This window comes from Pyrgilauda ruficollis, unplaced genomic scaffold, assembly GCF_017590135.1.
Source record: "Pyrgilauda ruficollis isolate IOZ18807 unplaced genomic scaffold, ASM1759013v1 scaffold5, whole genome shotgun sequence".
NCBI classification, from domain to species: domain Eukaryota; kingdom Metazoa; phylum Chordata; class Aves; order Passeriformes; family Passeridae; genus Pyrgilauda; species Pyrgilauda ruficollis.
The window spans coordinates 11,704,911-11,732,276 of NW_024526599.1; the positions used below are offsets into that span (position 1 = coordinate 11,704,911).

Genomic DNA, 27,366 nt, shown 5'->3' on the forward strand with positions numbered 1-27,366 from the left:
TTTAAGAGATAAAAGGAGAAATTTTAGTTAAAATACTTTACAATAAAATAATTATGATTATAAATCTCTTTAGTTAAATATATACACATTACATGGTATTCTAAAAAGAATGAACTTATTAAAGTTTCAAGCAGATCTAATGCACAAATTCACCACTTTTTCAGCTTAGACTGTAATGTCAGTTTAACATTCATAAATGGCTGTGTCAGACTAATGGCATTTTTTTGTGCAAAACTAAAAAAAAATTTATGAAAAAAATCCTTCTGTTCCCACAGTAAATAGATAGAAAAGGTAGTTTACACATACACACACTTACACACACAAACTTTGATTGCATACAGAGGTTAGAATGACCAGCACTAAAATAACCCCCATCTCTACAAAATAATTAATATCTTGAATTGATGTAGTTTTTTAAAATTACAAATTTTAAGTGCTAGCAAATTGTGCTTTTAGGCAGCCACATGGCCAATAAGGTAGATGTTGTCATAAAGATGCCCTACAAAATCTTCACTAATATTCTGTGCAGCTCGTCGGGTATTTCGGATGAATTCCCTCTTTGACATTTTGTTCTTCACGTGAGGGCTTGTTAGATCAATTGAAAGTAGAATCAAAGAGTAACACAGTACATAAACTGCATCTAGACAAGAGAGAATAAATAAAAAAAAGTTTAAAAAAGTAACTGTGATCATTAAAAGTATTATTCCCTGTCTAGGAATCTTATGGTCTTTATCATCTAGGCTCATAATTTTATATATATATACATACACATATACATACAACTACTCATAAGGATATCCATAGAAATAAAATTTAATACAGCAACTTTCAAAGTAATAATGTCAGCACACTGCCAAATGAGAATTTACAAATCTCTTAATATTTCTACATAATCCAAAAGCCACTAAGGGCTTTATATATTTTCATTTAAACAGATTCTTGAAGTTTGTATAAACTAAAACCAACATCCTGCAAAAGCTTTTCTTTTAAATATGTAAGCAGTTCCACTGCTGAAAACTGCCTCCTCCAACCAATTAGAAATGCTTGTTAACTTGAATGTCGTCCAATATCCCCTTTCTTTCTGTGAGACTATCCACAAGGCAAGTCTTGCAGTGTAAGACTCTGCAAGAGTAACTTAAGAAAAGAAAAAAAGCTCAAAGTACATACAAAAATGAAGGAAAGATACCACGGAAATAAACCAAACTAATCAGCTAAAAAAAAGAATCTGTACGTTTTTTTGGGTTTTTTTTTTTCAACTGAACCATTTTGTACTTTTAGATATACACATTTAGGTGCTCATTTCAAAGCTATCAGAAACAGTAGCATCATCCAGAAGTATAAAGACTGATCCACTGCTCATTTTTGCTTACCAGGGCTAAGGCCAAGCTCTCTCATCAAATCAGGATTACAAGCACAGAATCTGTGAGAGAACTTTGTTATGAGAGTTTCAAGGTACTCCCCACGCTCCTCAGGAGCATGAATGTGTCTGAAGAACTCTCTCAGTGCATTTGGCAAGAATTGATTTCTGAAGTTGTGCAGCGTCACAAGGTCATCCAAAACATCTCTCCTGGCAGAAAAAAAAACCCTATCATTAGAAAAGTTTCTTTTATCTGTTTCAATATGAAAATGTGTAGATGTTAAAAATAAAAATTAAAGCTTTAAAATAGTATGAGCTTTTGTTTTTGCCAGACGGCAAAATTATCACTAACAGCACAAAGATAATATACACACGTTCTTTTCCTGTTTGTAGCCAAATACTATAAAAGCATACACGAATCAGAACTCAAAGTTTGTATGTGTATTCAATTCAAAGTCTACACAGAGGCTTTGATTCCTTTAATCTGTGACAAAACCATTAAAAAAGACAGTAAAGGGAATAAATTGATGTGTGTCACACATTCTGATGGCTAAGTAGAAGCTGTTACAGGATTGTCTTGTTAAAAAACCAGTCTTCAGCTAGGCAAAATTTGCTCATGGAAGTCCATCAGAATGTGATGTTCTCAAGCATTCTGCACTAAACACAAACACATATAAAAAATTCAGACCATACCTGTATTACCAGATGTGCAAAAGAAAGTAGAAAAAAATTTGGAAGCAAATTTGAAGTGAACCTAAGAATATTTTCCTATGTTTAACCTGATTTTTACCTTGCTTGTGAGTTTCAACATTTAAAAAAGTAGTTTTTATTTTTAGTGTCTGATCACACTCTGTTTATGAAGGGAAGATAAATGGCAGTAGGAGTCGCTAACCTTAACATGCAATCTCACCCATTAAATGGTTTTGCATTTTTATTATTGTCTAAGAGATTTATAAATCTGAAGTTTTACTGCACAGGACTGCCAGTGGTGATAACATTACAGACTCCTTTTATTCCTTTAGTAGTACAGTCTGAGAAGGATGAGAGAAGCAGGAGAAGATTCCTGTTGAAGTGCTGTTGGCCCTCTGTTTTTCCTATTCAGGTGCAGTTATTGCTCTCCTTCATGATACTGCCCTGCCCCAACCTGATGGCATGAGAAAGCACTGTGGAGACAGAACAGCACGCTACAGCAGGGACAGAGTTCCCTTCTGCAGCTCCTGATGTCTCCAACAGGCTGCTCCCTTCCCTGTCAGAAGGTGTGTACAACTTCCAATCAAGAAATATCAGACAACCAAGTAATGATGAGATGATTCAACATTAGTTAAAAAGCTATCATCCTTTAGTAAAGTGGTAATTACTTTTTCTAAATAAGACCCACAAGAAAGGGAAAACAAACCGTCAAGTCAAAAAATCCAGCAAAATATCCTTATAAGATTTTGTGAGGATGTGAGATTTATCATTTATAGGTGGTATTTTTGAGGATTCTTATTAAGTGCTACAGTCACATAAATACTTAAATGGAGTCACTGTTCAGATTTAAAAGAATCACTACCTAGTTGCATTTTTTTGCCTTTTTACATCATTGAAGTGGCATCTCTACATTCAAAATATTGACAAATGGGACAGAACAATGAAGATGAATAGAAAATGTCTTAAGAGAAATTTTAATTACCTTTCATCAAGGTAGATTCTCAGCTTCTTCCAATTCAGTGTTCTTGTGCAAAAGATAAACTTAGCTATTTCTTTCGGTGAATCATCTAGGATGCCTTTGGACATAAAGTAGTTGACTCCCTGAGATAAAATACATGTACATAAAAATATGTTTAATCTTCATAATGCATTTAGGAACAAGTATTTTACTTCACAATGTAGGAATGTAATCCTACGAATTAACTGGTTCGTTTTTCAGAATGACTCCTCCTCCTCTAAATCACATTTCAACATGCAGAATATGCTCTAAAATTATAAATCAAATGCCAAGAGACAATTTAGTGTTATGGTTGAGATTTTACACACAGTCATAGTAGAAAATTTTAAATTATGAACCCCATAATGAGCATGATGGTTCTTTATTAAGTTCTTTACAGTGTGTATCAGTATTTTGCTTTTCATACTATTGTAATGGTATTTAAAATGTTGCAGGGACCACAACTGGTAATTTCATAACTTTTGCAAATAAGAAAATCTTAGCCATAATGTGTTTTGTCTTCAAAATCTTTCATTAAAACAGTAATGTTCTCACATGTATACAATGTATCACATTCAAATAGATGCATTAATGCATTTGTTTAAATGTGTAATAATGCAAATAAACACAAGCACGCTGATTTCAAAGCATAGGTAAGTATCAACATATATAAATATGCATACACATAAATAAAAACACTATGCCTAACATAAAGATAGTTTAAAAATACAGAATTGTATATAATTTATAGTCATGATTTCCAGAATTTTACACTTTTACCAAACACACATTTCTTACAGAATAAACATGGCAAATTTAAAGTATTTCAGTGATATTCTGGACTCTCTCTGGTCATTGAAATATCCCAAAGCATAAAACTATTTTCCTTACAATCTCAGAAATCAAACCAAACTAACGGATTTAAAAAATGTTCGCACTTTTCAACAGCAAAAATCTAAACCTGAGAATAACTAACAAAGCTCTTCTGATTCAGTCTGGCAGGGCCTGGGAGCAGTTCTCAGCTTTTCTTACCAAGAAGTGTTGCAATACTTAAGTACAACAGATTGACTATAGCATAAGGATGAAATGCAAAATGAGTAGACAGTTTATTTCTGCATAGAATAATGTACCAAGGCCACAACCTAAATCACCTTTAAAATACTTCTGACATATTTTTTTCCTAAATCTTCTGATATCAAATGTCACAATATTTTCTAAGTCTGCCCTTTCAGTTTTACCTTACAGCCACAAAGATGTAGGGGAAACCTGTCATTCAGTGTATAAACTAAACTTCCCAGTGCTCTTGAATTTTGTGTGAAAAAGAAATAAAGGACTGAGTGCAGGTTTGGAACATTTTGTGAAGTATCTTAGTAAAGCAAAGTCTTAGTTGCATCAAGCAGCTAAATAGTTAGAATATACATTTAAGAACACAAATTAAAAGCCAAGAAACACGTGTAGTATTAACTAGCTGTTTTTACCAATCCATAGTTTTTGCCTATATATTTATAGAAAACAGCAGTTGATCAAGATACATTTATTTTGTTAAAATAATGGTTTATACAAATAAATAAAAACATAAAGTTTTTTAGATAGATAAACCAAAAAATCTAGCAGTGTTATGCCCCAATTTTAAGAAAAATCTATATTTAGGATGACAGTGTAATGTGTATGGCTCTACCATCTTGCATTTCAGTCCAAATTGGATCATATTTGTCATGGACCACATGTTAAGTACTTTCTTGAGTCACAGCTAAATAAGAAATTAAAAATGGGAGACAACAACAAGGATTTTGGCAATTTATGTAAGATGAGCAGCAAAGTATCTCCTTTACATATATCCTGAGTTAACGAGATTTATGCGTTTGCTTCAGTAAGAAGTATTAGCTTAAGGTAATACAAACTGAAGCCTGGTGGGGAAGTCTTGAATAGCACTCCTGCTTCAATTACCAAACACTTCTGCAACACATCCAGAAAATACCTAACATGACATAGAAGAGGCAGGATGAAAATAACACCTTCTTTAAGACAGTGGGTTTGTTTCTCTGTGACAGTAAATGCTGCAGTTTCTTTCTCCTGCACTAACTTGCAGCTCAGTGCAGGATCTCCATCTGACAGGCTACAAAGACTTCACATTATTCTCTATCTCTAATTCCTTTCTCCCCTACCACGCATAACGCTTGACAATATCTTCCCCTGTGAATGCATTTTCCTCAGCTCCTTCACAAGTAAATAGGGTATAAATAAAATACAGTTCACCACATGCCATGGTTTTTAGTTGCTTTTCATTTAATCCTAAGCTATCAAAAATACTTTGCAACAGCAGAAGCCTGATTTCTCTTAAGTTGTTAAATTTTGTCTCACAACAAATGAAATTTTTTTACAAGATTTACAGCATGTCATTGAATCTGTTTTTCGTAACACCGTAAATACTACCTTGAAAACCTCTCAGAACCTTGTTTCAAATAAATCACTTCTGGTAGCTAAAATGGTCGCTTGTGGCATATATACTAGCTGAAGTAGGTAGCCCTACACACTATTAAAACCTATGCTAAGATTACTTATCAGTCAGCTGGTGAGTCTCTTAGGAAACATTTGACTGCAGTCAGGTAGGCTATTCTGTGCCATGATCTATCAGCTCTGAAGAGACCTTTTTAACACTTGGGAAACATTGCAGAATGAGCACATACAGTATTTTTAAAATTCTAATTCAGAGGACTGTAATATTCTTAGCATTTGAGAATTAGGAAGGATGCCTTAAACCTTGCCTCTGTGGCAAGCATGTTATTTCTGAATTTCAGACAGCTCTGCAGAAAATATTAACGTATGGAAGTGTTGATTTAAATTACACATGCAAACGACAACTTTAAATATAGACTAACAGTAACAACAAAAGCCATTTGTTGTATCTCAGTATGTTATTTTTCACAGTTGTTTATTTTGTCTCGCACACAATGCTTGTTTTGCCAGCCTATTCTATTACAGCACTGACGCTCCTTGCTTGTTTTCTACCTGTTTCCAAGTGTCTTTGGATTTGTTTACATCCATATAGGATCTCTAAAATGGAAAACTTTTCATTTTCAGTGTTGATTCCATTTCTGCATTGACTATCTCCTTCGCTAAGAGTACTCTCAGAGCACTTCAGTACAGCAGTCAACATTAAAACTTTTGTAGTTGCCTTTGACACCTCTGTTTAGATATGCATACAAAACAAAGACATACTCTAAGTTAATGGCCAGAAATTTTGGAATGACAGAAATTTTGCAATCAGTATCTAGTATAGTAGGGTTCTGTTGGTGATTCTAGGTAACACTGACATTATTAGTAAATAATAATTAGATACATATGGTATTATTGTTCTCATTTTTCTAGGGAAGTACACTATCTTAAAAATCTAATGGTGTATCTTCTGGAACAATGCAGAGTATTGATGAACTATTGTATAATACAAATTTTTAAGACTGTTTTACTAAGTTAGGAATCAAGTCATTTGGAAACAAATGTGGACACAATATGTAACATACATTTCAACCAGTGTCTCTTTCACTGTATGTCTTTAAAATACAGTCTCAGTGATTCAAACAGCATAGCAGTAATTGCAAATAGAATGCAGAAATATTTTTCATGTTACACAGAATCCATAACTAATAATTTACAAGATTAAACCACTCTGATTTTAACATAGAAATATCAAAAGGTTTCAGCTCAATACTCCTTTCCAACTTTTTTGATAAATCACACAAAAGAATTTCTTTCCTCTACAACATACACATAGTTATACTATTCCTCAGACCAATAAATCAATGCATCTCAAAACTGGCTTGCTTAGTAGATCACTGTGAAACAGGGTAAGTTTCAAAAAACTTTGCTTAGAAATACAGCACAGTAAACAATCCATCATCCACAGACTATCTATAATTAAAAGTCAGGTAAGGTAGCTTTACACAAGCAGCTAACAATTTATAACCAGGAAAAGGTTAGAAAAACCTGGCCTCCCTGTCAAAAAGTAAGGGCAGCTTGCAGAATGAGACAACTGGAATAGTGTAAAGACAGGTTTAGTATAAGCACTGTCTTACTGTACTTTATTATTATGCTATGCAAAGGAAATACTGACCTCACTAATGACAGACAGTTTTGGTACAGTACAGATTCCAGAAGGTCCATAAAAATAATGCTATTAAATAGATCAGTTAGAACCACTAAGAACCATCCTTTCATCATTAAGGATGAAAAAAAAATAGATCTTCTTTCCTGACTAGAAGATTCTTGTTCGTACCTTTAGTTTCAATTTTAGCTACATAGCATTGATCCATGTAATAAACTTGACAAAATATTTTGTAGGGAGTTAGAAACTGGATACAAAACAATGGGAATTAACTTCTGGTTGCTTACAAATTCTGAGTCATAAGCACACAAGATGAAATGAGCACTGCATGAGAAACATTTCACATACACTCTTTAAAATAAAATACAGCAGAAACCAGGTAGGCAGATTAAACAACATATTTATATTCATGTGCTAATACTAACGCTAAACTATCCCCTCTTGCCAAAGAAACAAAAAAAACTAGGTTCCAAAATCTTGTCTACAATGGCGGTGCCATATGAAAAAAAAACAACAAAACCAACCAACCAATAAAAAAACCCCAAAAACCAAACCAAACCAACAAAACCAAAAAAAACAAAAAAGCCCATCCCAAACATGCACTGGAGGTTTTTTTTTTTCAGATTACATGTTATGTGTTTAGGCACATCCTTTTAGCAGAATGTGAGCACCTGCTATGAATTATGCAAGCTCATGCACACAATCAACACGTTAAATTACAGCAGATATCACAACACCATGCACACAACAATGGCTAACCAGAGAATCCTACCACAAAGTGTGCAGATGCTCTTCCCTACCCCGTGAGCCACCGCTAGCACTGGAGCTGTTGCTGTGGAGCCTGGTTACCCATTTTCATGACATGGGCGGTGTCCTTTGGAGAATCTTGCTCCTGTGGCTGTAAGTATTCCTATTTTTATAGTACTTTGATCAGGTCTGTTATCAAATGTAAAGCAGAGTTTGGCAGGAAATTCGGAGACACAATTTGTAATAGTGGAATGTCATATCATACGTTCCAGTCACAGTGTCCTTATAATAATAATTCTGCCAATATCACAGTTGTAAACAGTAAAAGCAATGGTATTTGTGAATTCTCCTGAAACTCAGGCCCTGAGTGACTCCTACCAGGCTACGGTGCTCCACAGGGAGAGAGGAACAGAGCCCTTAGGAGATACCCTGAGGCTCTCATCTCTCATTGAAGCAGAGTGTTTGTACTTCTATTGTAAAATGTAACCATAATGAAGAAGCAAAAGTAACAGAATAAAGTTAATACCTATTTTAGGTATGCCATAAGTTAGCTCTAATTTGCACATCTTAATTGCCTTTAAAAATAATGAATCTTCTATTACATGCCTTTTCTGAAGGTTCCAAATGCTTTAAACATACCAAGATTATTATAAATAAGGTTGAAATATACATTATAAACTGATATAGTTGAGTGAAAAATTGTGTTAAAAAATTGAAATACAAAGAAAAATTTGGACAGACAATGCTGCTAGTAATATACTTGATATATCACTGAAAACATGTAAGTTACCTAAATATTGCATCTAGTTTGAAAACTTTCACATTTATTACCAAATTTGTGAAAATTCTGCAGAAAACAATAAAATTCTGCAGAAAACAATATCACTCAAGTGGCCAGGTGCTGATGTCTCAATGCTGTGTAACAGAGATCAAGGCAGAGTTCTACCAGAAAAATTACAAAATAGTCTATTTGTGACTGATAAAATTAATGGTCTCTTAATCAAGCAGAATATGAGATGAAGCAAGAACTTAAACGAAATTACATTATTGCAATGATTCATAGAACTGTTTTATTTATTTTTCCTTATGGTCACAAGTTCACACTTTCTGTATCATTTCAGCTAAGTGAAATTTGCTTCTAGAAGTGTTTCTTTTCATATCTCAATCTGTTTTCTACTTGGGATTTACTCAATCACTACTTCCATGTATATGTGCAACTATATGCAGGAAGTTAACAGCATTTTGTTCAGTATTGTGTACACTCTCTTCCTAGGAAACATGAAGCAGGAGTCTTGTTTCATATACAAAAGGCTCTCTCTGCCACTTGGGCATTAACTGTCTATCTCCTAGGCAAAAGCTGTCTACTCTCAAACTGTTTTCTTCTTTGAAAGGTGACAGACTGAAAGCAGAAACTGACTTTTCCAGTTAGTTACATGAACTTACAAATGGAAACGTTTCAGTCTGACAAGGGATTTTTTTTTAAGACAAATTTATGTTGCTCTAGAAGAAAAGATTATGCACAACAAACACCTACAGAAATTAAATCAACCTGATCTTCAGGATAGTTCAGCAGTAGATCTTTTTCATATTTCAAGATTTGCTCCTTGACAGTGGAAATAGGTGAAAATCCTCCAGAAGAAAATGTGATTGGAATAGAAGTAATCAGACTTTATACCTCATCCTGCTTTGCCTAAAGTGAACCAAACTCATACTCTGCATTTCAACATTTTTATTTACGTAAGCTCATTGCTATGCTCTTACAATTCACCACTGTCTCTTCAGTTAGGATATCTGCCTTGTTCCTAAGTTAATACCTGGTAATGAATTTCTGGCATCCACAGAAGTGTACGGAGCACTTAACAGGCAAGTCATGTAAATGATGTACACAAGTACAATACTCAAAAAAGAGACCAGAATACTGCTGTAGCCCAGTATTAACCATCCCTACAGTAAAACAAACAACGATTAAAACTTTGTTTTTATATGGCTATAATTATTAAAAAAACAAACACAATTATTGTAACTGGTTATTATTGTCAGCAACAGTTCACTTACCTCATCAGGGTTGGCATTAAAGGTGAGACTGCCCTCATCTAGCTGCATATACAATTTTCTAAAAGAAAATCCTAGAGGCGGATTCTTATTGTATATAGAACAGTGACCCCAAGTGGATTTGCACAACCTATGAAAATAGAATTAATCTATTATAAAAATTCCTTTCCGAATTTCATGGATTTTACAGAAGCAAAATGTAATCAACACTGCAAAGCTAATACTTGAGCTATAGGAAAAGTTAGAAGTAGGTTGCTGTAACAGTTATTAAGTCTTTTTGCCATGTTTTTCTGAAATCTTCAATTATATGATTTATGTTTTCGTCTCATACAGGTTTTGGTGTATTTTGAGTGCAACACCAAAACATATCCCAGTAGGTGGCATCATGACAACCACACAGCAGAGACCTCTGGCACTCCTAGAACCTGGAGAACAGCAACAAGTAGTTCTCCTGGGGTACTATGACAGATTAAAACATTGTGTTTCTTTTCTTCCTGTGCCCCAGTTGTGCAGTGAATTGGACACAATTGTGCAGTATCTGCACAATTATGCCATTAATTCAGCACTTTCCCCGTCTGTCCTTCTTCACCCAACTCCTCTTCCTCTTGTCCTAATTGGCCAGTCCTAACGACTAGATCCAGTCCCATCCCTCTCTATCTTCTATAACTTTTAAGCTTCTTTCCTTTTTATTCCACCCTGACTCCACAAGTTTCATCAGTTTCTGTCCCTCATCTCAGTTTCTTTGATGATACCATCTGCAACCGCCTTTCTACACACTCTAGATTCCTTACTGAACAGTAAGTAGTTCTGCTTCAACACACCTGCCCTGTAACTAACTAGGAATAATGTTTAGGACACAGCAGGTAGTCACTGGAGACATGGCAAAGATTCTGTTTTCAATTCTGGAACCTAGGTGTTATTTGGACTGAGTTTGGAACTGCAACCACAGTACTTGCCAAAGCTTAAACACACCCTCATACGTGTGGAATTGTGAAGATTCTTACAGAGATTATGCAAATTGAGATTTTTATTTATTGCTAAATCAGGACCCATTTTCAGTACCAAAAGAAATGAGGTATGAATGTATTATTTGGTAAGATTGCACAAAAAATGGTTGAACGGTTTCCCAGAACGAACTTCAAGGAAAATATGTATTTCCACCCCACATGTTAAGAATATATACTCCATGTAATTAAGAAGCTCTACTATCTTCAAGCTTTGGCCTAGGGAATTTATTTTTATTTAGGCTGAGTTTGATACCAAGAACTGAGCACAGTACAATGCATATTGGTAAACTTAGTGGCTTACTGGTATCCTTCACTAGAATTCCTGTTTCCTGTCAATAGAACAGTCCCCAACAGCAGAACAATTGTGACTAAGAAGTTATGCTGCATTATCCTTTTGCTAGGTTCAAAAGCATGATAGGAAGGGAAGCTGCTGAATTGAAATGCAGCTGGGCAAGGAAACAGATGAGGGGAGGAGCAGATGTACAGCATAATGAAAGGTAAATACACAACCTGAACAGCAACCCAACTGCTACAGTAGTAATACTGTCTGTTAAGGGAGCAGAAAATATTGTGAAAAAAGTTAAAAGTTTTGCTGACCACCTACTCTAAAGATAAATATGATTTCATAAATGTTTCCTAGTGCTGTAAAACATAAAATACCAAAGAATATGTTAATTACAGTTTGATATTACACTATTTTATCTTAAAAATGTTCCTTTATTTATTTCCTAGACATACAAATTCTGCATATGTTATATATAAATGTGTTTCAAGTGTTAGGCTGAAGAAATTTCACTTGAGAAAAAACAACCTTTTCTTTCCTCCCTCCATGACCATCTTCCAAAAAAGGTACACCTAATTTGCTTCAAGTGTAGTAGATGAGTTCTCACTTCTCCACCTTTGGAAGTTTGGCTGAATAGGTTTGCTTGCTTAAGCTAGACAACAGTTCCAAGTTCAGAGAAGTAATGATACAAACACCTGAGATGTGCTTTGAGCTAATACAAAAGTGAAGACAGGTCCCTGTTTTTACCCCGTGCTATCTCAAACACCAGGTGTTTAATAATACACATGTATACTTGTGCCAAGCATGCTTGTGTATGCAGTAATCTCCAGTAATACCCCATACTAATTAGAAATCCAGAATAACACATTTTTAAACGATATATGTTTCCTCTATATAAATCTCATTTAACTCGGGAAACCTTTGCTAGGTTAGGAAGACAAAAAGCACTTACTGAGGCAAATTTAAAATCTAATACTTTTTACTATGCCCAGGTGATACTTCTTTTTTCGGGCTTACCCTTGCCAGAGAAGCTCATCATTAGCAAGATCCTGCCAGACACATGATGCTAGACAGAGATCAGTTGCATTCAGGTATGACAAAATGGTAAAACTGAGCTCTGGTGGCAACATTTCCAGGTTAATGAAACCTTCTTGTTCTTTAGATTTTCTTGTCTTCAGCAGGTGGTAGATGTCAATGCCTCCTTGAGCTTGTTTGCGATGGCTTGTATTGGAAACATTGTTAGCAGGTATCCTCCTACCATGCTCTCTGGTAAGATAGCCTTGTCCACTGTATCCTTGCTGCTGCAGTTGCTGGTTTCTAGCAATTCTCCAGAGTCCCTGACCCATCTGCGAGCCTGCTGGACATAAAATCCAAATTAGACATTGACAGCTATTCGTAAACATTTGTAAGACAGACTCAGCATGTAAGTAAAATTTTACGACTGATCTGAATAGGTAGAAAGTGAGTTCTGGCAAAGTTATGTTGACCAAGTAATCAGTCTTCATAGGGGAACTGAAAAATACTGAAAACAAAACCCATTAAAAAAACCTAGATTTTTTTCAAAAGTTTCCACGATTGAAGAGCTACAAAGCTAACAATAAGCTTCTTCAAAGACTACCAAATATTATCTATATCACATGGAAGGTTAAGAAACCTTAGTCTTCAGAACATTTGGAACCTTCAGACTTCCTTCAAAATTTCATAAAAAGACCTTATTGAGAATCAATGAAGGACTCTTTAGAGTCAGTGATTAGATAACACAGTCACTGACACTGAAACAAAGTTGAATGACTTCAGTGATAATGCAGTAAGAATTCTGAGTGCTCAGAAACAAGAGAATAATATCTTTTCAAGCTTTCTTACCTAGTGGTGTAACATAAAGCCTTGATAATAAGACACACACATACTTATACAGAGAATATCGCTGCAGAAATAGTGTAAAAAGCCTTTTTGTAATGTAAAAAAAAATAAATTAAAAATATTTTCTATTTTAAGGACAAACTGAAGAAATTTCACAGAAGAAACAAAATGAGACAGAATTTAAAACAGCCTAGAACCAGCTGCCAAAAATCCACAAGCTCTGCTATTTGTGTAGCTATTCAGCAGCTTATATGCCATTTGCTAGAACACATATAATTTTCCCAATCACGTAATTACTTTCAGCTTTGTAATAATCCAGGATGAATGCTTTCATAATAAAAGATGAGTAAACCCATTGTTATGAAGCCTTTTAAGTAATGGCGTCAAAGACTATATTTTAAAATTATTTTGAACCTGTATTTTCAATCTTCAGATTTAGTACACGGTTCAAAAGCATGTTTTCAAACTTCTAATAATGTAATCTTATCTAGTAATTTAAACCTCTTGATAGCTTGGCTGGAGCAGCTACCACAGCAAAAATAACATCGAGCTTGTTATATATTTATAAATTGCTGATCTTCTCTAGCTCTGTCTGCTATCTATCAAACTCTGATTTAAATTCTAATTGTGTCTTCCTCATGTTACTTTGCTACTGCATAATAAATTCTTTTGCAGTGCTGACAAGCATGATAGGATGCTAAAAGTAATCTAGATTAATGCTGCATTAGTCCTGGATTCTACTTTATTCAATAAAGACCAACATGCATTCTAGATATAAACACTCTCCACTTTACAGTAACTGAGCCCTACAGCTGCTGATTTGCAGCCACGATTATCCCAACAGGAAAACGTTCGACGCAAGCCCATCGAAGCTGAAGCTTCGTCCCTAGCAGCTGCATTGCAACCGAGGCCGGCTGGTCCCCCCGGCCCGGTAACGTGAAAACCCTTCAATCCCGATTCCGGGAACCAAGCTGGCGGGTGGAGGCACAGCCCGTCCCGCAGGCCCAGAGCCGCCCCCGGGAGCCGAGGCCCGAAGCCGCCCAAGGCCGCACCGCGTCCCGAGAAGCTCCGCAGCCGTGCCGCCCCCGAGCCGCTCCTGCCCGCGCAGAGCGGCACCGGGACCCGGCCCGGGCACGGCCGCCCCGCTCTCGGGGCACCGGCGATCGCGGCCCGGCGGGTGCCGCCCCCCGGCCCCACTGGGCCGCCCCCGGAGCCCCGGCTGCCGATTGGCCGCGCCGCCCGTCCGTCCGCGCCGCGGAGGGGCACCCGCGGGCCCTACCTGTGCCAGCTCCGCTCCAACCGCCGCCGCGACGAGCCCGGCCCGCCTGCGTGCGAGGGCCGCGCCGGGCGGGGGGGACTGCGCGGGCCCGGCGGCGGGGACAGGCGGACAGGCCCAGGGAAGGAGCCTCGGCAGGGAGGCCGAGCCCGCCGCCGCCGCCCCGACTCCTGCCCGGGCAGCTCTGACGTCTGCTGTTGTTGCTGGAAGTGACGTCCGCGGGGAGGGACGCGCGGGGAGCGGAAGTGTCCGTCGGGTTCGGCGGCGGCAGATTCGGTCTGCGCCCGCCGCCTCCGGGAGCGGGAGCGGCCGCGGGGCCGCCGCGCTGCCAGGGAAAGCGGTGCTCCCGCCGCGCGGGTGAGCGTCAGCATCGCTCTCGGGCCGGGCTCTGTCCCCGCCGTGCGGGCCGGCTCCTAGCCCGGGACTCTCCCGCTCCGCGGAGACGGCGAGCTCTGGGGAGGGCCCGGACTCCGGCTGTTGTAGGGGCGAGGAAAGGCGGGTGGGGAGCTGGCCCCGGTCCCACTCTGGCGAGCTTGCCGCAGCCCGCCTTGCCGTGTCCTGGCTGGGACACGCGTTTTTGCCGCTGGTGCCCAGGGCAACCAGCCGAGGACGCGCAGTCCCTTGTGCCCTTCGCTGGTGTGCAGGTGGCCTCTGCGCCAAGGGTGCCGCGGCTGGCACGGCGCCGAGGTGCCGTATTTGTCGGTGACTTCTGTGCAGCTCGGCGTAATGGTGCGATTTCCCCCAGCTCCCCGCCCTGTGCGACAGGAGAGTCTAGATTCAGTTGGAAGAAATAAAAAGTCTGGTTGTTGGGCATTTCAAAGACAGCGTTTACAGTGTTGACATACTTGGTAACTTGCATGGGGTAGTTTTTTTTAGTTTCTGTTTGTTTTGGTATTTTTGTTTAGGTTTTTACATTGATCCTTTGAATGGCATGCACAGTTTTGAGAGCTGTTCTTTGAGCTACTTCCTCAAAGTTCCATATTATTGTCTCTTTAATTAATTAAACTTTGTTATACTCGATTTTATTCTTGATAGCTACCACTGTAACTTCTGCTATGGATTTCTACAGACAAAAGCTATGTATCCCATTTTACTGGGTTCACCTTCCCAAGATTTGCTACCAAATTGACTGTTACTTTTATGATCTCTTAGGCTGTTTTCTAGTGATAGTAGTTACCAGTTTTTACATCCAGAGGTCTGGTGTAAAAAGAAAGGATTTTTGATACTTTAGGGAAACAGCCTATATATGATTAGACAAAATCCTGTCAGAGTGTCTAATCTGCAATTTGCATTGCAGATTAGATCTTCAGTTTTATGTCAGATTCTTTGAGGTTTGTCTTAATAACTATTTAAAATTGCAAAACTGTAGAATGGATCACATTGTACATAATGCAGGAAGCATAGCTGCCTCAATTTTCAAATAATTGGTTAAATTCTCCCAAGCTTTGAAAAGTAAGTATTGTGTACTTCTGTTTAGTGCAATTAATAATCCAGGACCTAATGATTAAAATAAAGGAACCTGATGTTTAAGTAGGAAGAAAATCCTTTTAACAAGGGCAGAACACATGGGAAGAGCCTAATCTTGAAGATTGCTGATTAAACACCATAGAAGCACAAGAAGAAAAACACCCTCAACAAACTCAGCCTCCTGTAAATGGAAGCTTTAACTGTTTCTTGAGACCACAGTTTAAAAGCTGTGTGACTGTGCCTCTTCACTCCTTGCATTGGTAGGCTTCAAAATACTTGTTTTGTAGCAAGAAAAGAAATTTAGTGAAGATAGTGACAGGTAATTATCTCCCAGGTTCTAGCAGAAAGTTGAATTTAAGTGATTATTGCATTTTGTAATTTTTGTGTACATACTTTTTTTGAACTGATGCACTTTTTGCGTTTATTTCATAATCTGAAAGAAGACTAGCATTTGGAATAATGGCAACAGGAGACCTAAATGGAAGTTTAAGAAAAATTGAACAAGGACTTCGCTTGTTAAATTATCCAAGAGATGTGGATTATACAGTGTAAGTAGCAGTGTGAAAACTTATGCCAATACATGGTGACAGCAAGATGTGTAAACAAGATATGCATAAGTATTAGCATTGCACCCAGTGATAAGCAGAACATAACTGGGAAGTTGGGGTGTGGTCTGTGTGAACTGGAATATAAAAGTACGCAGTTTTGCTCTTCTGAGCAATCCTGAGAACAGTCCTGGGCTGTCTTGCTCCTCTTCTGCTGTTCTTCTCTTTGTTTTGGTTACTCTCACTTTTTGGATTTCTTCAGAAGTGCTTGCAAAACTTCCTTCAGGAAATTTCATCCTATAAAGATTAGAAACAAAAAAACAATGGTCTTAATGTTGAGCTGGAAATGCTGGTGGGCTTTAGACTTGGCAATGTTTAAATTGTATTTAGATCACAAAAACTTTTTTTTGAGCATTTTACAGATAACAGCAAAGATGGCTGAGTGAGAGACGCCTGGACAAACAAGCCTTAATGAAGGATACTTAGACAGAACATGCTGTGTATTTATTCCTTTCTAGTTAAATGTTGGAATTCATGTAATGAAAAGCTTTTGTTACCTTCTGCGGTGTAAAATACTTTTGTTTCTTTATAGGTTAGTAAAGGGTGATCCAGCTGCATTTTTACCTATCATCAGCTATTGTTTTACATCTTTTTCGACTTGCATAGCAGAGCTTTTGGTAAAGTGTGATGTGGAACTGACAGCCAAGAGCGACTTGCGTTTTATCGAAGCTGTTTATAAGGTATCTCTTCATGTTCTTTGCTAAAGAAACTTCACAGAAATTAAACATTTACTATGAGCTTTACTAGAAACCTAAAGTTTTTGGTAATGAACATGAATTTTAGTTCTGTTAGGATTTAAGGTGAGTAGTAAGACACTGTGTGCAAGTTTTTAAGATTTTAATGAAAATAAGGATAGGTGGGGGTAGGCAAATCTCAGTTTTGAGACATTTGCAGAAACAGTAATATTGTTAGATGTTAGTTTTGAAGAACACAGAAATGTTTATTGGACAATAAGATTTATAGAAGTGACCTTGGCAAAAATCTTAACCACCAAAAAAAATCACAAGGAACTCAAAAAATTGTAAGCACAGTTTAGAAATACAGCTATTTTGAAACACTATACCATTTTAATACATAAAGTTGAATATTAACCTTTTATAAATCGGAATCATATCTTAACTGATTGAAAATAATTTTGAACTATCCTTAAAATATACAAAAACATGTCTTTATGAAAGGTGGAATGATGAATTAAGAAATAGTGTCTTATTCAGACTAGTTTTCTATCTGAGAGACTGCTTTACAGGCTTCTTTGGGAGCCTTATATAGCCCTCTGATGTACTTGTTGAGATTAATGTGACTTTTTATTTTAAATTCACTTTAAAACCTCTTAGTTTTAAGGTTTTTTAGTATTAAATTCTGTAGTCAGTTATTTCTTGAATCTAAAGACTGTGAGTTGAAGTTTACAAGAGTGATGTGAATGATAGAGGAGATATGTTTAAGGCCTAGTTAAAAGAAACAGCTATATATACGAGAGAATGTTTAACTTCTCAAGTGAAGAATGAAAGACAGGACTGTAGTAAAATAAGAATATGGGCATGCCATTTCTACAGCAAATTGTGAGGTGATTTTGAAAGTGAAGTAAACTCTTATTTTGTTGCAGTTTCTTCGGGATCAATTTCAGTATAAACCAATTTTAACAAAAGAGCAGTTTCTTCAGGTTGGCTTTGCAGAAAGAAAAATGCAAATTGTTTGTGACATTATCAACAGTGTGGTGAAGAAACATAAGGAGTTGAGTAACTCTAGTAAGGTACTGATCAAGTGGTTATCTTTTCTATAAATTTCTTTTGACATGTTTGGTGCTGCAGATAAACTGGTCTTCAGCTTCTATTTGAAGATGCAGCATTGCTCAGGGACCAAATAATGGAAACTTAGTATGAAGTTCCATTGTAAGATGCTTGAATGCTTTCATGAAGCTGCCAATACTTCAGTATAAAAAAAATTAGAATGTAGTAGTAGAAAAAAAATTAGAATGAAGAAAAATCTAATTGTTGTTTTTACAGTAAGTGATATATTTTCTTTTATACTTCTTGATGCAGTGAACATATGAATTAATAAACTTATCAGATAAATTTAAAGGCAAAACAAAATAATCTCACATGTTGAATTTCTGTAACAATTCAAAAATGACACTTGTATTTGTTTCTCAAATCTGATTATTTTCATTAACGATAGTTGTAATGGCATTATTTTTTATCAGTGTATGTAGTGTATCGGTCTCTGTTTTAATGAAAGGAATTTCCAGTCTTTATATTTTACAGGATTTTGTTTCCTTTGAGGTTTTAACAAGTCTTCAGGACTTTTGCATACTTAATTTGTCACTTTTGAAGACATAACTACATTTTTGAAATTTGTTTTACTTTCAACTCTAGTGCAAGTTGTCTTCTCTATTTATAACCATCTATTGATGCAACCTAGCATAGGTGTTAATGAGTGTAAAAGTATGGCATTTACTTCTGGATCTGTATTCTTTATAAATAGGGGTCTTATTTAATTTTTTTAGATGTTATTGTACTACAGAGGTTTAAATGTGTTTGTGTGGGGGCGCCGTGAAATATTCCTGTCAGTCAGTGATGGTGTTAGAAAGTGGGATGTGGAATCCTGAAAATTTTCCTGTTTATTTTCTTCTGTTCACTTTGGAGGTTAAATCCCAAACGAGAAAAAAAATCAAACCTTTTAAAATTGAAGTGTGGTCAAATTGTGGTAAAGGTCTTGCTGATCCAAGTCGCAGTGCTCTGAATTCCAAACAGGTATGAAAATAATTTTTATGTTTTATGTCTAAAGGTTAATCTTGTTGGTAGTTAGTCAAGCTCTTGCTGAAATTTTTTACTTTCATTTAGGTTTTAATACTTAATCAAACCAGTTTTGAGGTGAACTGGTGTTTGTTTGTTTGTTTTTCCCTAAAGTGTGGTTGGCTGAAATAATAGCTGAAATACGGAGGATGTTGCCTCTCTCTAACTGAGTAGTTGATCTCAAAGTCTTGCTGGTAATGACCTAGTGCCGTTGTTAGTGCTATATGTGAATTAAATCAAGTGTAAGGGAGAGCGATGAAAAAAGATACAAGGGGACAAAGAAGCTGTATGGTGTTTGAAGAGTGAAGTGTGCTTGGCCTAGCACGTGTTTTCAACACAGCTTTGAAAACACTGGTGTTTTATCTGGATCTGTTCAGCAAGTTTTCATAATGTAGCGTTCCTTTTGGCTTTGGTTTTACAAAGGTAAAATGATTATGCATTAAGTAAAAATGTCTATACGTTATGCCACTCTTGATGTGTGAAGGAGGCAGCTTTCCTGATATTATCTGCTAAAAGGGTGCGGAATAAAATTGTTGAAAACTTTTAGGACTATGACTGCCTGTTAATAGTTGGTGGTTTCTACTTGTAAGGAAAATATTGCTTTTATCAAGGAAAACTTTGTGAAGAAAGTATTTGGAATGGCTTCTCTATCTTTTCTAGTTGTTTAATAGTAGCACTGAATGGGATAGATAAGTGTATTTTAAGAATTCCTTAGCAGAGGAGAGTTTCAGCTTAACTAAAACATTGAGGAATCTGTACATGTTAAGATGCTGCACAGAACCAGTAATTGTGCATTGTTACTCATTAAGTGTTTCATTTTGTGATAGTATGATAAGATTTAATCCACCTAGAAGGAATTGCAAAATTTCTCTTTGTTTTCTCTAAGGGAAACTAATGAATTTCTCATAGGGCTATTTTGCTGACAATTATCAAGAAAAAGGAAGAATTCTCATTTTCCTAGTTAAGCCTTTTTTGTTCTTAATGTTTTAGTAATGGTTTTGATGTAGAAACTGTCTATACATGTGAATTTTGCTGTAGGTAATAACGTATTTTCCAGTCCACACTTAGAAATCTAACAACCTTTAAATTAAGGGAGGACATTCATGTCTTCATTGCTTTTTATGGAAAGGAAACAAGGTACACAGTATGTATGGTAAAGTGCATGCATATTTGTTTTACAGTTCCTTCAAGTCTGTGTGATTTTTTAAAATTAAACTGCCTGCTATTCCTTTCTGTATTTTGTAACCAGTTGGGATAAGATGGTTAGATTTAAATAAATATTGAAATAATAGATCTTATGTGTTATTACTTGGCTAATGAATTGAAATATTCTTGTTATGAATAACACCAGCAGTTTGTTTGTTTGTTTGTTTGTTTTTTAGCACACTCAGAAGAAGCCTCTAGTCGAACGGCACTCAGGAAATGAAGTTAGTGGTAATCTTTGTCCCCTACCCCTTCCAGCACAGGATGAGACTGAGGAAGAATTGTGCCCAGATTATGATATTGTGGAAGTTAAATGTGAACAAGTAAGAACTTCTATTTTAAGATGTCTTTTTATTACAGGATTTGTCTAAAAGGATAAAAATTTTTACATTATATGTATGCTTCAAGAGCATGCAGCTGATATTTAATAAATGTATTGAAAAAGTTGGAAAAAGGAAAAGTCAGTTAAATTGTACTGTCTCTTTCAAGACACAGTTCTGTCAACAGCTTATTTTAGAAGCTGTGTTTCCTGAGTAGGCATATTTTGGTAATTCTGGAAGAAAAATAATTTTCTAATGTAGCAGGATGTGTTTACTGAACTTGAAGATTGCACTTAATTCGTTTGATCAAACAATGAATTGTTTCTGTTTTGAAATTAGAGATATGTTCTTATCGGTATTTTCAGGACATAGAAGAAAATTCACAAATTGAGTTTTTAAAGAATCAGCTTGCGGATTTCCAGGAAAAGCTTCATAAGCTAGATTGGATGGAAGATAAGCTACAAATTTTAGAAGAGAAGCTGCAAGGAAAGGTGATCATAGATGAGAAGGACTGGAATAACTTACTGAATCGAGTTTTGCTTCTTGAAACAGAACTGTTGTTACAATCCAGAAAGGTGTGTTAACTTCTTGTTTAATTCTATAACAAAAATTATGCAAACACAATCTTGTTGGTCTGTTTCTGCCCTCCCTGCCTCCTGATGTGTTTTTTTCACTGGTTTTAAAGGTACAATCTGAATGCAAGTGCTGTTTATGAAGTTGATGAGGTTTTTTTCTTAACTGTTAAATTCTATTCTCGGAGCCTCTATGAACCAAAGCTCTCCATCTGTTCTCATTAGTAATCATTCAGTGTCATTTTATTTGCTACTAAAGTTATAGAAGAACGTTTTTGAACATGGAGTCTTCATTCTCTACAACAGACAGTGACAAAAATAGATGGCATGCACGGTGGAAAATACAGGGTTAATCAAAGAGTTATTTCTTATTTTAGTCCTATGTGTAATTTATGGGCCCTTGAAATTTCTAGTCTAATCAATGGGGTTTTTTCTCCTATTCCCACTCTCTTCCCCCACTTCTTGTTTTTTGTCAGTGATGTTCATTGCATTTTTGAATGTGTGAAAGCACTACAGTTGTGATGTGGCTACATTTGGCATAGCAAATAAAGCCTCTTGTTGCATTAAGATTGGGTTATTTTTCATGGTGTTGAAAGTTCCTTGTGTGCACATAATGTACTTTGATATATGTACACATGTAAATATTTTGAGTTGCAGTGAACCATAGCATCACTTTGAAGTTAGTCATGTGATCCAGAAATTTTATTCTCTCATGCATCTTGTGTATCCTTCGGATACTGTCAGATGCTTTCCAGAAGTTGAAAATCCTTGTGGAAAATAGTTGATGGATGTTGCATTTTTCTTTGCAGTTGTAAAACTGTTGAATTTATTCACAACCAGGAGCCCTGTACATTTTGCTGACCCCACAAATTTAAAAATGTTTCTAATACTTGTATGTTTGCTAGTACTTACATGTTTTACTTTGTGCCTTGCAACTGTGGTGGTTATGCAAATCTTGGAATAGACAGGTGTTCAGACTGATCACTAGGTTATTTCTAAAAGCTGTAGCTCAATTAATAAGGATAGATATTCTCAATCACTTAAAAAAAAAGTTTTAGGTCAGTAGTAGCTCCTGTGATTTTGCCATCTGAAATCAGATTCTTATGGATCAGTAGACATGTGTCCAAATAATACCACCAATGATAATGGTTTTTTTCTGGCAGCAGTCTCAAGAGGCCTTCAGGTGAACAGCCACAGACGGTTTTTCTCCTGTTTCAAATGTATTCTTTTCAAGAAATTACTGTAGTACATGGGAAAGCTCATAGCTTATGTTTCAGACTAGACTAGTTCTTTTGGTTTTTAAAATTTGGTTTATTACTGCTTCACTAACATGTTTATTGCAATTGTTCGTATGGTTGGAACAATATTTGGAAAATACTCTCAAAAAGTACTCAGAAATTTCCAGAGATAATTATATTTCTGTACTGTATGTTACTGAAAGAATTCACCTGCAGAAACAAGTTCAGTTATAGTTTCTGTGTGGCATTGTATATACAAATATATAAGACTGTATCTATATGTATACATAGTCTTCAAAGCTAACTGTTTTGCAATAGACATTTGAAAACTGCTAAGAAATAATCCTTTGGGCCACAGAATTGCTGCTTTTTTGTTTAATGAAATTGCATCCAAGTCGTGCTTCACACATACAGAAACAGTTCAGAATTACTGCTCTCTTACTCTTGCACTTTACAGGGAATTTTTGGCATCTAGCCAACATAGCAGGAACACTAAGATCTGTCTTTTGCTGTTGCCAGAGTAGCAGCAGCTGTGCATTTAAGCTCTGGGAAAGTGTGAAAGCTACCAAATCCATTTCAATGAAAGGAATTGAACAGACATAGTCTGTGCAGATTCTATTTTTGTATTTTTTAGAGATAGAGATTAATACAGTTTTTTTTTTTTCCAGCATTTTCCCATACAATACCTACTATTTCTCCTTCATTGATTTATTTGGTTGTAGTATTCCTCTGTTAGCTGATGCAGTTACTCCAGTATATAAAGTGACATATTTGAAAGGCTGCGATGTCAAATCATAATGATAACTCATTGGTAAAAAAAGTCTAGATGTTGTTTGAGTGTTGCATTTTTTACAAAAAACTATTGTTTCCTTGTTTATGAACAACCTTTTTAAAGTTAGATCAAGTTAAACTGAGAATGTTTCTTTAAAGAGCCCTCTCTCATTTAGGAGCCTGGGAAACAAGCTTAAAATAGTCTTCTGGGTTCTAAGCACTTAGGTGCAATGAATTTCAGTTAGTCTATAGGCTATTTTTCTAGGACTGAGGACTGTATTTTTGAATATCAACCAGCAGTAGAAGAAGGCACACTTACTTTAAGCTAATGGCAACCAGCGTTGAGATGAAATGATTAGTAAAGGCTAAGAACATTCTGATTGTCCATTCTACTCATAAATGAGTTGTATGGACTGTATTTTGGCCTGGTTTCAACCTCTTCATGAACAGCAATATTGATATTTAAAAAAAAAGCCATTAAATAGACTAGTTTTTTGACAAAGTGCATTTATGGAAATGTTGAATTTTTTTAGTCCTGTGAAGATGTTGGTGCAGTGCCAGCATATCTGGATGGTGTAGCAAGCAAATACATACATACCTAGTACTTACATATACTTTTGTTCATTCAGAAGGTGATTTAAACAGGGTGTATGCCTAAAATGCAGTAAACTTGTATTTCAGAGAGACTTACCTAAAGACTTCAGCAATATAAATCAAAAAAGAACTTCTAGTAGCATTCCAGTTTCTTTTGGTGAGTATTAATGATTTTCCTTTTTAATGTAAATATGCTAAAAACTTCTTATTGACCTTGACTAAAATAGTTTAAGTAGGTAACTGCAATTTAATCACCTCTGAATTTAAAACCATACTGCAGATTAGAAGTTAACCTCCTCATAATTTCATGTTTCTAACTTATTCTTTAGATGATTTAGTTACTATAGCATAGTAAATAATAGTTTAAAATAGCTACTAAAAATATCAAAGATGCAACTTTAATTAAGGTTCTGTTACTAAAGCTATGAATAACAATACTGTCATCTGGACTTCAAAGCAGTTATCATGTTTTAAAAATGCACTGTTCTCAAGCACAAATGGAGTTATTTTTGCTGCCACTAATATCTTTTAGGTTGCTGTTTTCTTTTTTAATGGGGCTCAGACAAATCATGATTCATAATCTTTGTTGGTTTTGAACTCACTGCTGAATGTTTTCTGTATTTCATCTCTGAAGCAGTTAGCAGCTGTCCAACTGGCATTTTTGATAAATTTTCTTGTTTTGAAGCAAAAGTCAAAATCTTTTTCTTCCATTTCCAACTTCTGCTTAATTTTGATAATCTACAAGAAGTAAATTAAGCAAATTTGAGTGGGAAAGAAGTTAAAAGCACTGCTCAGGCCATGAGTAATTCTTCTGTCTTCCTCAATGGTAGCTCTTTAGCCCTTAGCTCTATTAGCTCCCTCTGTTCTCTTCCTTGATTTGGCCTGTTTCCCTTGTGGCAGCTGTTATTCCTACCACCAGTGGTAAGGAGGATATTCTATTTTCCATTCTCACATATTAGGCTTTTTTGTCCAGTGTTGGGCTTTTGAATTGTAATTAAAAAGGAGACACAGTAATCCAGTTTCCATGGAAATTAGGAAGGCAGTTCTTGGTTATATCAAAGCTTGTTTTTATCGTGGAGTCTCAGAAAAAGGACCTTCATTTTACAGGACTCAGAAAGCTTGCAACATATTTACTTCCTGTGATAAGTTTAGTGGTGTGTTACTGATACTTGAGGACTTCGCAATAAGTAAACAGGCAGATGGTTTTTGAAAGAGAATTTTCAGACTCCCCAATTCTGAATTTGTTATTTCTGCTTTCCTAAAATTCAGAAAAAAGGTATGAGGACTCTTTTATGTGAGAGTATAGTACTTGGAATCCCTTCAGGCTCTTTGTGGTTGTAGCACTCTTCAGAAATCACAGCTGTACCAAATAAAAAATTTTTAATTTTAGGTATTTTAAAATGGTTTAATATGAATTTTAGATACAAAATAATGTAGCTACGTTTGGTCCAAAGGTATGATATATAGATGGTGACTTTACTAAAAAATGGGTATGGCAACATGTGTTTTTTCAAGATACTAAGTTCTCTTCCCTGACAATAATAATCTAAAATTGCAAAGGAGATCACAGCCTTCCAAATGAAAAAAAAAAAAAAAAAAAGACAAAAATTCTGCTATTTAGAAGACAGCTTACTTAGCACAAATTGAAGACATGTTTGATGTGAACATGGCTGTTCACAATAAAAATAATGTAAACTGTATGAAATTACTATTAAATGCTTGGCACTGTAATCAGATCTTCATAAGTTTTGGTTTTACTCTAATTAGGAGCAAATAATCTTCGTAGTCATCTTTGGAATTTGCTTTTTGTATATTAAATATATTATACATAGTGTCATATTGCACTTGTTTTAAAAAAAATGAGAAGCCTATTTTGGACTCTCATAGTAGCTTTTTCTTTCCCTTCTCTAAACAATGCATTCTCTTCTGGTATTGCCTACTGTAAATCAAGTTATTTGATAGCTGACCTTGCAAAAGAGAGCAAAAAGGCAAAGGTGACATAAAACTGAGCATTTCTCTATAGATACAGAGAGGAATGAGGAGATGCCAGAAAGTCATCTTCAGTCGTCTGGATGCAGTTCACTGTTACCCACAGACCAGTCTCCCAAAGACATGACCATTAATTCTCATGATCTGACAGACATTTCAAAGGTAAGTAAAGCTGGTGAATGCTCGGTTGATTTCCTTTGAGGTCAAGAGAACAAGTAAGCATTGGTTTTAGTTGTATATACTGATAGAAAAACAAGGAAACTATGCAAAACTACGTCTAGATCTGTTTCTTAAAAATACTTCTCATATGTAAACAGTGCTAAAGTCACATTTTCTCTGAATTGAAATTGAAAGTTCATCTGAAGAATGTAAGCTTTGAAGAGTTCACTAACTATGTTGCTTTTAAATTGTAGGAGACAATAAGACAAAGAATGGAAAAGATAAGTAAAATGTAAGTAATAGGAAAGGGCAACAGGAATTTATTTCCCAGGAGGGAGTTGTACTGGACTAAGGCACACAGAGAATGTACATATGTGTTCCAAACCTCAAAGGTCTCTGCATCAGGTGTGGCATTTCCTTATGGCTCTACTGGATAATAAATCCACTTACAATTTTGTATTTGTGGGATGAGTCACTGTTTTGGTTTTTAAAAAGCAATAGAAAGCACTCTTAAGAGTGTTAACTAGAGATTAAAGAGTGTTTAGAATTTGGTTGATAAAAATAGGAATATTATTTATTTCCTGATTGAAATTCCCTGGTGCTTGCAATTTTTCTTCCTGAAAAATACCTGTTATCTTAACTGTTTTTTTATTATTTAAGGAAAAGTAAAACTAATTTCAGCCTAAGCATTATAATAACTATATTAAGATGTATTTGATATTAATTCTGAGATCTAGAATAACATTTTTTGCTATATTTTTATTATACTTGAAGAGAAATGTGTTGCTTTACTGTGTTTCTCTAGCAAGAGATTTCTCTAAGTGTGTGGCCTATAAAAAGCTCTAGCCTTTTCTGTGATTTTAATTTTATTGTGTGGGTTACTTCTTTTTTTGTCTGCTTGAGGTTTATTGATATATGGTAGGCATTTAAAATAGAAAACAATTGCAGAGGAAAAGGGAGGGATGAGAGAAAACGTATGGGGTCAGGCTGCTTATTAGTATTTTGAATAATTAGGGAGTTAAAATCTAGTCAATTATTTTGTACCCTATTTTATTAAGTGTATGTAAACAAAATTTATTTTTAGAATTGAAGAAACCTTCAAATTGTTCAAAACACCAAGCCCACCTCTGGGAATACCTGGAAGCACAGGTCTTCAGACCTGGTCTCTGCAGACCTACGGATACCCGAAATAATCTGTATGTTTATACAGCGTTCAATTCTTAATATATTGGATTTGTAATGATCACCAGTGCTTTTATTGCCTTGAATAAATATTTTACTCATG

At 35.9% G+C, this 27,366-nt stretch overlaps 2 protein-coding genes across 8 annotated transcripts; one reads left to right on the forward strand and one right to left on the reverse strand.

Annotated features, from left to right (window-relative positions):
• Nucleotides 1–14,611, reverse strand: FBXO8 (F-box protein 8). Of its 2 annotated transcripts, none has more exons than XM_041479972.1 (6): nt 14,375–14,611; nt 12,253–12,592; nt 9,949–10,075; nt 3,030–3,148; nt 1,371–1,567; nt 1–640 (listed from the first exon to the last, which is right to left on the reverse strand). In XM_041479972.1, the coding sequence occupies exons 2-6, from the start codon at nt 12,579–12,581 to the stop codon at nt 453–455; spliced, it is 960 nt and encodes a 319-aa protein (XP_041335906.1). In that variant the 5' UTR covers nt 12,582–12,592; nt 14,375–14,611; the 3' UTR covers nt 1–452. The 2 variants fall into 2 exon arrangements, with proteins under 2 accessions (XP_041335906.1, XP_041335905.1); XM_041479971.1 differs by having other exon boundaries at nt 12,253–12,589; nt 14,375–14,551.
• CEP44 (centrosomal protein 44) lies at nt 14,597–27,366 on the forward strand. Of its 6 annotated transcripts, none has more exons than XM_041479967.1 (11): nt 14,597–14,728; nt 16,279–16,386; nt 16,976–17,123; nt 18,047–18,193; nt 19,086–19,193; nt 20,618–20,761; nt 21,124–21,333; nt 24,021–24,090; nt 25,957–26,084; nt 26,336–26,373; nt 27,166–27,366. In XM_041479967.1, exons 2-11 carry the CDS (start codon nt 16,298–16,300, stop codon nt 27,272–27,274), a joined length of 1,191 nt encoding a protein of 396 aa, XP_041335901.1. In that variant the 5' UTR covers nt 14,597–14,728; nt 16,279–16,297; the 3' UTR covers nt 27,275–27,366. The 6 variants fall into 6 exon arrangements, with proteins under 6 accessions (XP_041335901.1, XP_041335902.1, XP_041335900.1 ...); XM_041479968.1 differs by having other exon boundaries at nt 14,613–14,728; nt 16,282–16,386; XM_041479966.1 differs by having other exon boundaries at nt 14,683–14,728; nt 16,245–16,386.